The sequence below is a fragment of the Furipterus horrens genome, unplaced genomic scaffold (assembly GCF_987537825.1).
Source record: "Furipterus horrens unplaced genomic scaffold, mFurHor1.1.pri manual_scaffold_4, whole genome shotgun sequence".
Taxonomy (NCBI): domain Eukaryota; kingdom Metazoa; phylum Chordata; class Mammalia; order Chiroptera; family Furipteridae; genus Furipterus; species Furipterus horrens.
In genome coordinates this window covers 9198739-9215303 of record NW_028327174.1, presented here as the reverse complement: position 1 = coordinate 9215303, position 16565 = coordinate 9198739, and the positions used below count along the sequence as shown (strand labels likewise).

Here is a 16565-nt window from a genome sequence, read left to right as displayed (position 1 = left end):
AGAGCCTACGCAGGGTTCTGTGAATGGTCAGAACGGTTTGCAACACTCACTGCGTGAGAGGACGCAGGGAGAGAGGAGGCAGGGGAGAAGAGAGAAGCAGCAGCGGAGATTTTTGGGCTGGCTCTGGCTCTAGGAGGCTCTCTCTCAGGCTCTCTCTGGCCCTCACGCCCTCACTCTCTGGCTCTTGTGGGCTCCCTCCATCTGGCTTGGAGAAGGGATCTCCAGGCTGCTTTAAGAAGAGGCTCTTGCCAGGCTGCTTTGAGAAGGAGAGGAGATCCATGCGGTTTGCAGGAAGAAGGCAGTTTGCAAGGAGGCTGAGAATCCAGGCGGTCCTGCATTGAGAGCTGGAGGGCACCACAGCACAGAAAGGACCTCCCCCATCAGAACTGAGTGATTGGCAGCTACTGGTAAAGCTGAACTGTGCCTAGGAAGTAGGGAAACGGTGTTTCTGACTTTCCTAAGACTGGCCAGGTCTGGGAGGGGGAGGCAGGACTTTGTGTAAATAAACGATTCTTTTTCTTTTCACCAAACTCTGGTATTCAGAGTTATGATTCTGGCGGCGGGCAATCGGACCGCTAACTAAACAGCCCGTGGGTTTTGTTTCAATCGGAGCAGCCCAGGGGTTCTGTTACATTATCATCATTATTTTAAACTCTATACCTGATAAGTTGCTTGGCTTCATTTCATTTAGTTCTTTTTCTGGAGAGTTCTCTTGTTCTTTCATTTGGGGCCTGTTTCTTTGTCTCCCCATTGCTGCCTCTTCTTGTTTGTTGCACTGTATTAGGTAGATCCGCAAAGACTCTATCTAGTGCAGCCCCAAGTCAGGTGCTGCCTGTGACTGACCCTGGGCAACCTCCTGGAGCTATCAGCCATCCACAGCTTGCTTTGCTGGGCCTGGGTGTGCACGGAAAGAACCAGGCTGCTCCCCAAGGCGGACTCTTACCAGCACTGGGCATGGGGGGAGGGTCAGCTCAACTCTCAAAGCACCCAGAGATCCTTTTGGCCTGCAGACTTTCTGTTAGGCTCCATCAGTAAAATTGCTTCCAGCTGTACTCCTCAGCGGCCTGGCTTATGGACCACAGGGTGGGGGGAGAGGGATTCCTGCGGGTGGGGCTATTGCTTCCTCCCAGGCTGGTGCCCCATGGGGTGAGGGGAGTGCTGTGCCCAAGAAAGGTGACTCAGCACAGGGATCCTGGTCCCTGACCCTTCAGCTATCTCCCAGAGTCACCAACCCCAGACGCTCCTCATGCATGGCTCTAGTCCGCTCTGCCCTCCCTTTGCTGGAGCCCAGAGTAAGTGGCTGCAAATGAAATTTTGTGCGTTGGCCCTTTAAGGGGCTCTCTGCATCTCCAGCCTTCTCTTCCCGGCAGGAAGCCCCACCAATTTTCACAGCAGGATGTTATCCAGATTCCTTTCCAATTTTCACAGCAGGATGTTACAGCAGGATGTTATCCAGATTCCTTTCCGGCTCTGGTCCTATAGGCTGCTGAGCCCAGATTGGAGTTTAGACTCCGCACTTCCCAGGGGGAGCCACCCAGCCACTGAAATAACCCTCTGGATCTTCAGCTGCCACCTGTGGAAGCCCCACCAGCCCTGTCGCGTCTCCTTCGTGCTCCGTGCCAGTGACATTGTGGTGAAGCGGTTCCTTCTGTCTGTCCGCGGTTATAAGGCTTCTCTCCCCTAGTGCTCAGGTGGCTCTTCGGGACGGTTTCTCTATAATTTAGTTGTAATTCCAGTTTGGTCCTGGGAGGAGGTTAGTGTTGCCTCCACTTACTCCACTGCCATCTTGAAGATCAGTGCTTGCAATTTTCATCAATATTTTTGCCAATACTTTTCAGGTGAGTGTTCTTTGTCTGCCATTTGCTTTTCTTCTGGTTGTTACTGTCTTCATTTTTGTTTGGTGATATAGATATATTTTTTATTGTGGTAAATGTATATAATGCAAAATTCATCATTTAAACCATTTCTAAGTGTGCAGTTCAGTGGCATTGAGTGCATTCATATTGCGGGGCAACCATCACCGCCGTTGTTCTCCGGAACTTCCCATCTTCCCGGACTGAAACTCTGCACCTGTTCAATACTAACGCCCCAGGCCCCTCGGCTCCTGGTAGCCACCCTTCTGCTTTCTGTCTCTCGGAATTTGACTTTTCTAGATACCTCCTATGAATGAAATCATACACTATTTGTCTTTTGTGACAGGCTTCGTTCACTTAGTTGTGTTGAAATAACTTTCCAGGCCCAAGATGGAGCTGCTCCTGCCTGGGGCGCTATGTCAGCAAAACTCAGATAATTTTCCTTTTCCTGTAAACGCCGTGCTTGACCAGAAATACAGTGTATCTAGATGGCTGATATCCAAAGGCCAACCAACTCCAGGCCTTCCCACCCCAAACAAGGCCGGCGCCGTGGGGCCCAGCCAATCAGATCTTTTCTGTTTTTATGTCTCTCTCTCTCTCTCTCTCTCTCTCTCTCTCTCTCTCTCTCTCTCTCTCTCTCTCTCTCTCTCTCTCTTTAACCCTATGAAACCTGCCTGCCTGCCACCTTACTTGGCATTGCTCCAAATGGACACTGTCTGCTTCATGAAGTGCTATTAAGTTTCTTGGTATCACCTAAATAGTCTTCTTTAATCTTTTTCAAAAACAGCATACGGTCTTCAAAGTTCATTCATGCGGTAGCATTATCAGAATTTCTTTCCTTCTTAAGGCCAAATAATATTCCATTGCATGTATATATCGCATTTTATTTAGTCATTCATCCATTAATGGACACTTGGGTTGTTTCTGCCTTTTAGCTATGGTGAATAATGCTACTATGAACACGGATGTACACATATCTGTTCTAGACCCTACCTTCAATTCTTTTGGGTGTGTACCCAGAAATGAAATTGCTGGATCACATGGTAATGCAATCTTTAATTTTTTTTTTTTTTAGTAACTGCCCTACTGTCGTTAGTGGCTGTACCATTTTATATTCCCACAAGCAATGAACAAGGGTTCCAATTTCTCCACAATCTTGCCAACATTTGTTATTTTCCATGTTTTTTGTTTTTTGATTCATGTTATGCTAACGGTGTGAGGTGGTATTTCATGTGGTTTTGATTTGTATCGCCCTAAATTAGTGATGTTGAGCATCTTTGCATGCGCCTTCTTTGGAGAAATGTCTATTCAAGTCCTTTGTTTTTTCAATTGAGTTGGTTGTTTTTTGCTGTTGTTAATATTTTTTGTGTCGACCTTGTGTTGGCTGCTTTTTTTTGCATGGACCAGCTGTTTGTGGGAGATTCAAATAAGGACGGAGCCGGGGCTGTGTTGTGGGCTCGCAGGACCCTTCTTTCTGGCCCAGGAACTTCTACCTGAGTTTTCAGTCTTTACTTCTCAGACTGCTCACAACAGAGTCTCCTGCTGGCCTCAAGGACACACTGTGTCCTGCAAATACGGCTATTCTCATCATGCTCCTCATTTAGTCCTGTCTTCACAGCTTCTCGGACCCCATCTAGATTCAGTGTCAACCCGCACTCCTTATTCTTACCATTTTAAAAAGGGGTTTTAGTTTTGCACTTTGTGAAGGCCCTGCCCCTTGAGGAGGGGCTTTCCCCCCACAAATCTGTCGCCATTGCCTACTTCTTCTGAAATCTGCCATCAGCAGCACCCCTTCCCTTTTCTTCCCAAAGCCTGGCTCATTCCCGTTGCTTTTGGCATCCTGTTAACCCAGTTTACTTTTTAAAAAAGTTTCTAATAGATGATGCTTGTATCATTTTGTGTTGCTTTTGGATAATTGCCAAAAGAAGAGAAACTGATCATTTGATAGATTCCTCTTCACCCCGGGAGTTCACACAGACTATTCTGAGCATCATCACATTATAATGCAGACAGGAACAAGACATGGCAGCCGGAGATACAGACTTGGTTTCCTCCCACTACCTCTCCTGCCCCTTGGACAACTTCCCCTGACAGTCTTTAAAGTCTTCCTTTTACTCCTCGCTCCCTCTACAATATTGGCACTTCTCAGGGTCCCTTCCTCAGCTTTCTGTCCCCCTGAGCTCGCCGTCTTCCATGGACTTGACATGTTTATGAATTCCTATGTCCAAGTCCCTAGGTCTCAGCTCTATATGAATCCGCAGCTCTCTGACTGGGGGGCCTTTTCTTCTTCACAAGGTGAAGCTCCATCCTTTCTGGCCCAGAACCCATTGTCACCTGCAGAGAGAGAAGCACCAAGGAGTCCCGAGAGGCACCATGGCCATAGCACCAACTGGAATCTACTCAGGTAACCCTCCCCTTTCTTTGGCAAAGTTTAAAAAAATGTATATTTTATTTATTTATTTTTTTTTAGAGAGTAGGGAAGGGAGAGAGAAAGAGAGAGTGAAACATCAGTTGGCTGCCTCTCACATGCCCCCAACGGGGGACCTGGCCTGCAACCCAGGCCTGTGCTCTCACTGGGAATCGAACCAGAGACCATTTGGTTCACAAGCCGGTGCTCAATCCACTGAGCCCCACCAGCCAGGGCTCGGCAAAATCTTTTGAGCCAAGTTCACCGTCTCGATTTATGACGGGTGACGCCGTCTTCACTGCTTCTTGGACCCCATCTAGATTTAGTGTCAACCCGCACACACCTTATTCTTACCATTTAAAAAAAAAGGGGTTTTAGTTTTGCACTTTGTGAAGGCCCCTCCCCTTGTAGTGACTCAAGACCCTGTATGTGGGTGAGCCCAGTTCCTGAAGTGAAGGTGAGGGTCTAAGGTCCCACCCCTGCCCTATTTCCCCTGAGAGCCTGCTCACACTCCTCCTACAGTCAGAGACGTGTCCCGGCTCCTTAGTTACAGAGACTGTGCCTTACGAAACCCAGTCAATATATATTCGGATCAGGTACAGCATCTGCGTTACCCCTCCTGGCCCCTGCGACTCTCAATCGGCAGGCGTCTGTGGTCAGTTTTGTGCAATCAGGGCCTCCAGAAGTCCCTGAACTTGGCTTTGGTGCAGCCGAACCTCCTTCCTCAGAGTCCTAGACGGAGGCAATAGCGGCGAGAAAGCAGGACACCTCATGTGATTTCATCCAAGAGCCTCTTCCTCCCTCTTAATCCAAACCCACACCTCAGGAAAGTGGCCTCTGGCTGATGACCTGAGAGGGCCCACGTGAGAGATGAGGGGGCAGGGTGGACAAGCTGGGGCCAGCTCATCCCTCCTCATGGGCGGGGAGAGGGCAGAGGGGAGAGGGCTGCGTGCGTCACTGTGCAGTCTGTGGACAGAAGGGGGACCAGCCTGTACCAGACGTGTCCCTCAGTGTCAGGGCATCTGCACCAGTCGGAGAAGGACGATGCCATCTTTGGGAGGAGTGAGGCGAGGTGAGGCTGGAAGGGTGGTTATTGCTTTTTCCCAGATAGTGTGATATTCTGAGCTTTCCCAGCAGAAGATACACTTTTAACTACAGAAATGCGGCGGGCTATGAAACATGATGATTCCTGAAATCAGCTAGGGAAGTGATGAAGCACCAGTCGGGGTTCTAGTTCACCTCTAATCTGAGGTGTAAGTCACAAAAGGCTCAGAGAGTCTTTACTAAAACTGGAAGGAAGCCATGACACCTTGTCATGGAGACCCAGGCCCAGGGCGCATGCAGTGGGCCTCCTAGGCCGCCGCCGATTTTACTCTGCTTTGCCGAGCCTTAGTCCTGTTCTCTCCCCCACTCCCCCAAACAGACTCACCCCCGCCCCCCCCCAAAGATCTACCCTAGACCAGGACAGGGGAGACAGTCAGCTATGATTTTAAACAAAAAACTCAGTATCATGAATTCTGAGCCTTTATTCCAGTGTGTTGCCAGGCATGATGTAGATAAGGGAGCATCCCATGAAGATGTGGCAGACAAATCTGCAAGTTCTTTGAAACTTTCAGAAAACAAGCAGTTTTCATGTCATATAAAAACCTACATTCTATGAAGCAAATATAACACTAATAATTAATCTTGATTATAAGGAAAGAAAACTATAGCTCAATATCATTTATGACTCTAAGATGGACATACTTAATACTAGAACTTATAAATCTGTAACATACTGATACAAAAATCTGCAGTGATCAAGTGTAGCTTTCATGGAATATAAGGATAATTCAATGTATGGAAATTTATGAACATAATGCACTCTACTTGTGGGTTAAATAAAAAAAGGAACATTATGATTATCTCATTAGATTCTGAAAATTCAGCCCCTAATTCTAATAAAAATATGTAAATATAGGAATAAAACACACTGCCTTATGAGAAAGAGTGGTTTTTGTAAACCAGATGTCAACAGTGAAATGCGGGAGTCAATTTAAGAATTCAGGCTAACCTGGTAAGGCATGGAGCCAAATGAGAAAACTAAACATTGAGAAACTAGGAAAGAAAACCAGAATTATGTATTCATGAGTTATTCATCAATCACTGTTGCAGTTAGTCAAAATTCAGTGAAGCACAGAGGAGTATTAAAATGAATACTATTTCTATAGAGCAAATTGGAAAGCACACTATTAAAAGATAGTAGGAGATACTGTTAGCATGAAATGGGAAGAAGCAACAAATGTGACTTACAAGGAAAAGGAAACGCGGAATCCCTGAGAAGCCATATCATGCCGCCAGGGAGGAATGTGGCAGACCTTGGATTTAATCAGGATGTGTCCTGAGGCACATATTTGTCAATACTGTGACAGCAACTAACTTCCTTCTCCAAGTGTAACTACGAAGAGAAGCAGCTCCCCAGGTCCTGCCCACAGAACTGCAAGAAGCCAGTCACTGGCCACAGTGGAGACAGCGCCACCAGCCGAGGGTCAGTCCACTGTATGCTGGACTCACACAGGTGACACACACATGAAGACCCCAAAGTGTCACAGGAATGGAGTGTTCCTATAACCAGGAAGGCAGGTCCCCTTTGGATGGAATAGCAGAGTCATCAAAAAGAATCATGTGACAACTGTGTAGCGATATGGAAAATGCTTGTCCCATAATACTGCATTTTAAAAACAACAGACAGGTATAGAGTGTTATAAAAGCCATGTGAAAAAGCATACGCATTTGAAAAATAACTTGAAGTAAATGAATAAAATCGACAGTATTGGGGGTGGTTTTGTCAAATTACATTGAAAATATATTTAAAAAATAGAAAATAAATTTAAAGTGATTTTGAGCAACAAAAGAAGCTGCACCATAAGCGTCTCTAAGCAAGGGTGGCCCTGCAGCATTATCTATGTGGGGAAGGAAGAATAATGATCCCTCCGCCCTTCTGAGTAGTTATCTGAGACCCCTGTAATAAGAGAAAAAGAGAAGTTCATTAACCCACATTCTTCATGCACAAATGGGAGAGACCCAGGGAAAAATGAGTAACTAACTACCCAAAGTGGCTTAGAATTCAGTCTTAGATGCCATTTAATAGAAAAAGGGGAGGGGATGTAGTAAGCCTCTTAGTGAGGAGTAAATATTTAATTTTTTTTTTTTTTTTTTTAGGAAAGATGAGTGGACCCTTGGAAGAAGAGAGGGGAAGTATGATAATTTGTAACAAAGTGTATCTGGGTGTGGTGTCAACTTCTAGTCTCCTCTCCTGTGACAAGAGCCGGTCTTTCTTGATGAAACTTAGGAAGGGGACCTAGGACAACTGAATTCCTTTTGGAGGGTCTGTTTGTAGGCAGATAAGGGAAGCTCAAAGAAGCCCTCCCACATTGTGGCTTTTCAAGCGCCTACAGCTCCAAATAATATTTCATAGTGGCATCTCTGCAGTGGCATATTCTGCTACCTGTCACCGACCTGGTCAAACAAACAACTAACCACCAATGAACTCCTCATCTCTAGAAAGGCTTGGGCAGAGACGGACAGCCCTGCTGGGATTATAGATTGTAGCAGGCTGGACAGAATGAGCGTTCACTTGCTTTCAAGTGTACAGTACCATCAATAAAATGGCCCTGATCATCCTTGTGCCTGTTGTTGGGTGATTGGATGACTATCAAAAGATTTTTGTGACTAAATATAACATCAAAATTTCCGAAGCCCTTCACCAATCTACTTTGCTATCAGAAATCTAAGAGATGGCCAGGTTGGCTACAACATAGTTAGCACTGGGTATTATCACAGTTTAATTGTTCGGTTAAAATCGTTAGGTAAAAATGATGTGCAATTTTTGATGTATTCTAACCTCGCTTCTTTTACTCCCAAATATTATGACTAGATGACCCACTTCGCCAGAGCATCATTGAAGGTCTAGCCAAGATGTCTAGCGAAGAAATGCACTGTCTACTCAGTAATCCGCGAACATTTGAGATGGTGATGGAGATTCTTGGTTTGGAAAGGTAATCCCGGAGAAGGGGTGTCGAGGTGGGGGGGGGGAGCGGGAATCACCAGAACGAGGGTTCTGTGAGGGCAAGGATTTGGGCTGATACGCTCATTGCCCGAAGTCCAGCAGCTAGAACAGCACCTGGCACAGACTCAGTATTGGGACGAAGGAGGAAAATTGGATTGTTGATGTTCAAATTAAGCTCTATGCTGTCGCCATCTTCAGAGTAAGAGACCTACGTGTTTCCGTGCAGTTGGCTGAAGAGTTGATCGTGTATTTCCTTTACCTCCATTGGCCACTGGAGACGTGCAAAAGAAAATGAAAGGATTTTCACGTCTTAGCAAAGTAAATTAAGAACCTTGTGTAAGCACACGCATAGGTGCCCAGACATTGGCCTGCTGGGTGACAGACTCTCAGCAGCTTAGCAGCCCTTCTCCACCCTCGACCTTGAGATCCAAGCTTCTGGGACTTGCCCTTCCATGGCCTTTGCCTGGCCACCCAGACTCCCTGGGAGAGCTCAGCGGATGCATTCCACTCAACATAGATTCTGCTGCCTGGGGTAGGCTGTGCTTACTCTTGCTGAAGTGTCTAGAAGTTTCTGTAAAATGAAGTGCAGTGCTAGCCCAAGCTCTTAAATTATAAACTTGGCCTAAGTAATGCAAACCAGAGTTTCCTGCCCTTTCAGGACAGAAACAAGCCAATCTGTGTAGCCACGTCCTTGGCCCAGCCTCCCTCCACTGTTACCGGTCCCTCTTCTAGTCTTTAGATCCTCCCCCCACCCCTACCCCATGGCTCCCATTAATCCTGAGACAGCTCGGAGCAACATCTTCCGATGTGCTGCTGGCTGACGAACTGACTTGGACTAAATCAGGTCACTTCCAATGGGCCTGTGCACACATCTCTCTTCCCTCCTCCCGCGAAGGCAGAGAGACAGTGTTTCCTTGCTCCGCTGTGAGGCAGACTAGAGGATTCTGGAAAGCTGGAGTCCTAGGTTCTGTCAACTGATGGTTGTTGGCTCCAGTTCAACACCAACAGGAATTCCCAGTTTGGGGGGCAGTGAAGAAGGAAACATCATTCAGTGCGAAACAGCTCCACTGTGATAGAGCACGGCTGTGAGGCAGCCCCGCGCCAGGCCCCTCTGGCTGGACGGCTCTGCTCTGTTCTGTGGCGAGATCCGTGTTTCAGCTCAGCCAGGGAATCTGTGGAAAGGAACAAGTGCCCTCTCAGAGCCAGAGAGGTGCTGACTTATATAAACAGAAGTCTCCACCCCTGGTCCCTGATTGATATGTTCTCATGCAAATGAGGGCTCCAAATCCTTGTAGTTTTATTGGCCCAAAAGGCACTGTCCTGATTGGTCAGAACAGAGTTGCTCTGATTGAACAGAGTTGCTCTGATTGATCAGAGCTGCACAGATCCAACTGGATGGGAAAACCCTTGGTGCCATTGGTCGAAACAGGACTGCCCTTTATAAAGGCTGGCTCCGATGGCAGGAAGGCCGTGCAGGCGGGCAGTTCAGTGCAGGCATCTCCCTGAAGGACAGTTGACAGGAGAAGACCCTTGTGCAGAAATGGCTGCTAGGCTCTCCTTTTTGTTTGTTTTGTTTATTTGTTTGATTCCAGCCCCGTTAGCCTCCAGGAGCCCATCGGCTTAGAAGGACACCTTTTTTCTCAGGGTCTGCCTCCCCTCCCTAATTCCCTCACTCGTGGGGCTGCGATCTAGGACCGCAGATCACCTCGTCCCCAGGGCCAGCCTTCTCCGCGCAGGAGGGGACTGGCCTCACTCGTGGTGAGAACATGGCCGATGGCCGTTTCCTTTCTCAAAGAGCCTGGACGCAGCCTCGCGGTTCTTCGCTTCCCGGAAACCTTTTTACCACCCGTGGCGGGCAGCTGGCACTCTCCGCCGTCTGTGTGCCCGGAGCTGGGCCTAATGGGTTCCACAGGAAGATTAAATAAACTGTCTCCCAAAATGCAGGAGAAATTTGAGCGCAGTGGACAGAAACTTCTCAGCTGTACATTTTCTCCTCTTCACCCCTTTTTCTTAAAAGACGAGGCACTTCTCCCACTGGCCTGTTAACACGTGAACAGAGTAGAACTGTGGTTTCTAAGCCCAGCCACCCCTTTGTCAGAAACCTACCTTCCATTTGCAAAGTACACGACAGTGTCAGAGCGAATAAGGAACAGGGACTTCTCCCTGTAGGAGCGATGACAGCTGGATTTTCCACTGGGGGTCACCCCACCTTTTTCTTTAGAAATGCAGGTTATTTTACTAATTATTTTTGGAATAAGTCTAATACATGCACATGACATGAAACTTAAGAAGAGCAAAAGGGCAAACAGTAAAAAGTAATGTCCCTCAAAACTTTGTCCCCAGCTCCAGGGCTTCCCTTCCTGGGAGCAACCACAACATCCAGGTAGATGCCCTTTAAACAGTAAAAAAAAAAAAAAAAAAAAAAAAAAAAAATTGCGATGTAGACCCGATGGACCGTTAGTTCTGTTTCCCGGGCTATAAGTGCTCGTGCGCCGTCCCAGGTGTATACATCACGTATGTACGGACATAGGAACATTATTCAGAAAAGGTTTGGGGTCAAGCGAAAAAGAAAAAGGGCTCATGGACACGGACAGCAGCGTGGCGGTTGTGGGGTCGGGGGTAGAGGGGGTTTGGGGTGGAAAAGGGGAATAAATGGTAATGGAGGAAATGCAGTAAAAAAGAAACTACTAGGAAAAGAGAAAAGGTTTGGTGACCAGTCAGTGATGCTTTTCGGTTGTGTTTCACCCACTGCAATGGTGTCCACAGCCAGTCCTGAGGTGCAGAGGGATTGCCCGGACCCAGCTCTTCCAAAAAACCCGGCCACTTGGGGGCCTGGCCCGGACGGCGAGCCTCTGTCACGCTGCTCCCCAGTTGTTCTGTACCCTCCTTCCCATGGCCCTCCTCCCTGAGTGTGTTTGAGAGCTCAGAGGATGGAGAAGTCTTCAGTCTCCCTGGTGAGCCTGTCCCTGATGGGAAAAATAATCATGTGATGTGGTTTGTCCCCAGCAATGAAGCCAGCAGGCCACGTGGAAATCTGTCACCGGATGAAAGAGTGTTTCTCTTAGGTCTCCTCTTGCGGAAGCGGAACCTGGAAACGATCATCAAAGAACTTAACACCATCGCAGATGAAGTTGACTCAGCCCACAAGAGGCTCACCCAGACCAGCCTGGTAGCCAGCTCCGCGGGGGCCGTGTCTACGGTCATGACCGTCATAGGTGTGGCCCTGTCATCTGCAACAGCAGGAGGGAGCCTGTTACTCTCAGCAGCTGGGCGGGGCCTGGGGGTGGCAGCTTTAGCCACCCGCATTGTGACTAATGTCTTAGAAAACAGGAATAATTCGGCGGCAAGAGACAGACTCGGCAGACTGATGGCTGTTCGGACAACTCCGGAGGCCGAAGCTGGTGGAGGAATAAATATTCCTCAAGTCGGAGCTGTAGGGGCTTGTGTTCAGTGGTGTTCTGAAGCCCTCAACCGCATCGGGCAACTTCGTGCCTCCCGGGTGGCCCAAGCCAACTCTGGCTTCATGGCGAGTGTCAGGAATTTCATGACCACACGCCGTGTGCCCTTCTTGAGGGCAACAGGGGCGCAGAGAGGTGTGGCTCAGAGCCCCGCTCTGGCCGTGACCCGCGGGGCCCGGGTGCTGAGTGTGGCTGGGGCTGGCTTATTTTTCATGCAAGACGTGAGGAGCCTCCTGCAGGACTGGCAGCACCTGGAAGAGGGGGCGAGGGCGGAAGTGGCCAAGGAACTGAGGACGCTCGCTGAGGAGCTGGAGCAGGAGCTGAGCCAGCTGTCCCAGTGCTACAAGATCATTGAGGCAAAAGAGGAGCCCCTTATGAACCAGGAGGTAGGAAGGAGGGCAAGGCCGTTGGGGTTGTGGGCTTCAGTAAGGTCCCCTGGGGACGAGGGGGGAAGCTAAACAGGTAGGCACAGCTGCCCTTTTTCAGGGAGGACTTTCCCACACCCCTCACTTCCGTTAGGTCCCTGTGTTATTGCCAGCGTCCTGTGCTTGCCTCCCAAAGCGCTGACCAGACATTTTTGAAATGATGCATGGGTCGGTTAGGTGCTCGCCACATGTCTTCCTATAGAGTACCCCCTCGGGGCAGGCAGGACGTGTCCCCAGCACCTTGCAGTGCTGGGCACGTAGCAGGCAGGTGTGCCACAGATCTGTGCTGAATTTCATGATGAAGGTGATATTTCAAATGATTTGGGAAAGGACTTTTATTTGAAAACTAGTTTGTATTTCTAGACTCTCTTATTCAGAGACATTAACTGTATCTATTTGTAAAAAATGAAATGAAAACTACTACCAGGAAAATGAAGCAGAATATCAAAATTCCTCTTTAATTCTACAGAGAAGGTGGAATGGGACCGGGTAGCAAGGCCACTGCCTGCGACCCTGGACAGGGACACAGAGGACCGAGGCTCACAAATTCATTCATTCATTCATTAGTTTATTCATTTGACAGATTTTAATTCAGTGAAGCCTGGGACAGGTGCCAAGGATTAAGGAAGTGTTCCCAGCCTGGTCTGCATGTTGAAATCACCTGGGGAACCTCAAAACACACTGATGAGTGGGTGGGCCCTTCCCCCAGGATTGGGGCCTGATAGGTCTGGGGTAGGACCCAGACTTTGGAAGTTTTGAAGCATCTCTAGTAATTCTGTTGCGTGGCTGAGTTTTGGAACCACTGCTTTAAGGTGTGAGGTGCTTTCCTCCTATTTCACTGTGTCAACGTATTTTACCCTTAGGGTTCACCTTCTAGCTTCCTAATAACCAGGGGCAGAGTTTGGGGGGTAGACTGTAAAACACTAGGATTCCTATTCTGAAGGGCCTGGCTCAGTCTTCCTTGCTTGTCTTGGAGCATAAGCTGAGACCAGGTGCCTGCAGGGCATGGAAGACCTCCTGAGAAAACACAGTCTCTGCCCTAATGGCACTTGGGGACAGACCCCAGATAAGCCATTAGTGAGGAGGAGAGGTAAATGGTATGAGGAAGACAGGGCACTGTGGGAGCATCTAACAGGTGCACTTACACCTGGGGCGGAAGGCTGTGGGGGGAGGGAGGGAGCCCCAGGTGGTCAGAGAAGCTGGTGTCTTCCACTTCTGCTCTGTGGACATTCATTTTGGGTTTGTGTCCTTGCCAGTCACCTCACTGGTCTCTGTACACTGCCTGTGTGCATTTCCAGCCAGAGGGGCCGTTCATTAAGCTCTTTAAAGTACAAGTGTTATTCTGGACACATTAGCGCCAGGCCCAGCTGGGAGCCAGACCAACAGGGGAGAGAGCCACCTGGCTTAGCCCTGCGGTAACGGGGAGCTCGGGCGAACTTGCTGTGGGATCCCAGTTCTGCTATAGAAGTGACTGACTACCTCCTTTTCCTTTTCTCCCTAACTGGTCAGCCGTCTCCCTGGTTTAGCAGAGGCAAAATGCAAGACATCGGCCAAGAAAACATGGTGCAGGATCACTTCTGCTGGTTACGAGGCACTGAGCCAGGATGCTGGGAGCCTGGCAGCGATTGCCATAACCCCCGGAGACTCCAGAAATACCAGAGACCAGGCCAGGTTTGCAAGAGACAAGATTTTCTGTGTGGACACGTAGGGCTAGATTCCAAGAAGACCTAAATATTCATGTCAGTTTCACTGGGGCTGAGACACATTTAGAGTATGTGTGTTTCCCAAATTGTATATAATTACACAGTACAATTATAATTAAATGAGAAAAACCCCTTTATTTTACAGTAATGACGCTCTGCTCCCCTCCTCTCCCCTTCTCACCTCACCCACCCCCCCATCTGTCATGGCAGTCACCCATGCACGGAGTCTTTGTCATGGAGTCTGCCACCCAAGCTTGGATCTGATCTACGTCCTCTGTACCCAGTGCAGGGGAAAGGCAGCGATTTGAGAAAAGCTGTTACTGAAAGTGATCCGTTTATAACAGCAGAATGTGTAACTGAAAAAATGGGACATCATGAAAATACAAACTACTCATCCACTTAGGAGATTATTATGTAGCTATCAAAATGATTTCCTGAATCAATAGTTGGATTAATATGGAAAATGCTGTTTTATTAAGTGAGAAAAGCAGAATAAAAATTGCACATACTTTCTCACCTTTAACCTAACAACAGGAAACACCTCTCAAACCTGTGTGTAGAAACACACACACACACACACACACACCCGCAAGGAAATACAGCAAGGTCACACTGCACCTATCTTTACTTAAAGGGAATTTTGGTTACTTTTACCTTCTTCTTTCTTCCTTTCTGTACTTTTCAAGTTTTCTATTATGTGAATTATTATTTTATAAAATGGAAGGAATACATAATAAATATATACATCAAAATTAAAGAATTTTTTTTTTTTTAAAGGGGACCCACTTGCCCTGGCTGGTGTGGCTTGATTGGAGCTTTGTCCTGTAACTGAAAAGTTGCAGGTTCAATCCCCGGTCAGGACACATGAGATCCCCAGTTTGGGCGTCTACAGTCAATGCTTCTCTCCCTTTCTCTCTCCCTCTCCCTTTCTCTAAAAGCAGTGAAAAAAATGTCCTCAGGTGAGGATAAAAAAATAATAAGTAAATGAGGACCAACTTATAGTCTGCTGGTCTTCATTTACTTAAAAAAAATTTTTTTTTATTCCAGAGAGAGGGGAAGGGAGGGAAATACAGAGGGAAAGAAACATCGATCAGTTGCCTCTCAGATGCACCCCACCTGGGGACTGAACCTGCAATCCAGGCATGTGCCCTGACCAGGGATCAAACTGGTGACCCTTTGCTTTCGGGACAACACCCAGTCAATGGAGCTACACTAGCCAGGGCTTAATTTACTTCTTAAGTCACTGGAATGAATGGTCTCCTCCTCATTACTGAATGAGTGTTTTCCTGGAAGACCATTCCCATGATATTAGCAATGGCGGACAACCAAGGAAGCCTAGTCTTTTGGGTTCCTGCACCCAATCCTAACGCGTGTGTTTGTGTGCATGTTGTGTGTTTCTGTGCATATGTGTGTGCGCACATGCATACGTGTGTGTAAGATTCTTCACACCAACAAGCAATTCTGTGACAACCAAAGATGTCTGAGAATTCAGTTCAACTCAGACACTATCTACCCAGAGATGCCACGGGCTGAGGGCTCACAAGACCACGCCCACTTCCCACAAGACCACGCCCACTTCCCACAAGACCGCGCCCACTTCCCACAAGACCGCCCCCACTTCAGACGCCAATCACAGGTCGGGGTTGCCACCTGCGCTCTGACCAACAGATTGCAAATCACAGGTTCCCACAGCTGCCTCCTCGGATTTGATCAATTTGCTATCACCTTAGCAATAAAATCTGACATATGACTTCCTAGAGGAAAGTTCTCATTTTTCACACAAACGTTTTAAGAGGAGAGTACAGTCCTGGGGAATCTCTGTGCTACTACCTGTCAGCAGTAAGGTTCATTCCAACTTTCCCAGCGTGAGGAATCCTTGTACACATCCACAAACTCCTTCATCCCTGTTCTCACCTCCAAGAAAGGGAAGAAGAAATATTCACCGACTGTGACTATGCACTAAGAACTCTGCTAAATGCATCACCAACTTTATTGAATAATAATGGCATGTCGTTATTAAATGCTTAGCACCTTCTAGACACTGCAAAGTGCTCTACATATATTGCCCTGTTTCATCCTTGCAACTTGCTACTACTCCGTTTTATAGGTGAGGAGTCTAAGGCACAGAGACATTAATTGTTCAAGGTCAACCAGTTAGCATGTGGCTGCACAGAGATTGAACTCAGAATCCTCCAGCTCCTGATTCCCTGCTCTTCGCCGCTGCCCTACGCTGCCCTACACTGTCCCAGTCAGGACATGGGGGCTCTGAGGGGCGAAGTACCTTTCGCAAGGCACACCGCCAAGGAGAGGAAAGGTTGGAACTTTGTAGGCCTAAGGCAAGCATTTTAAATTTGTATAAGTGAGCCAATTCTGGCCTTGCTAACTTTGAAAAATTTGGAAATGTAGTATTTTTCACACGTGCATACACACACCAAAATTGGTAGTCACATTCAGTCTGTACCTGATGGCGGACTTTTTATTTTTATTTTTTTTTCACAAGCATTGATCGAAACTCCTCCAGAGATTTCTGGAGCCTTGCGATTTGTCTCAGGCAAGAATCAGTAAATCACAGCTTACGGGCCAAATCTAGCCACCACTTGTTTTTGTAAATAAAGTTTTATTGGAACACAGCCACGCCCATTCATCTCTGTGTCCTCCGGTTGCTTTTCTG

General features: G+C 47.7%; 1 protein-coding gene across 1 annotated transcript; it reads left to right on the top strand.

Moving 5' to 3' along the window:
- The first annotated feature begins 1353 nt into the window (after positions 1-1353).
- Positions 1354-12224, top strand: APOL5 (apolipoprotein L5). Its single transcript, XM_090272535.1, has 4 exons — positions 1354-1838; positions 4149-4257; positions 8177-8297; positions 11315-12224. Exons 2-4 carry the CDS (start codon positions 4227-4229, stop codon positions 12222-12224), a joined length of 1062 nt encoding a protein of 353 aa, XP_090128661.1. The 5' UTR covers positions 1354-1838; positions 4149-4226.
- The last annotated feature ends 4341 nt before the right edge of the window (positions 12225-16565 follow it).

What these genes read in the sequence shown, in the direction of transcription:
- APOL5 (XM_090272535.1), top strand. Translation starts at nt 4,227, where the DNA reads ATGGCCATAGCACCAACTGGAATCTACTCAG. An exon ending in ACCAACTGGAATCTACTCAG is followed by an intron (nt 4,258 to 8,176) that starts GTAACCCTCCCC and finishes TATTATGACTAG; the next exon opens with ATGACCCACTTCGCCAGAGC. An exon ending in GAGATTCTTGGTTTGGAAAG is followed by an intron (nt 8,298 to 11,314) that starts GTAATCCCGGAG and finishes GTTTGTCCCCAG; the next exon opens with CAATGAAGCCAGCAGGCCAC.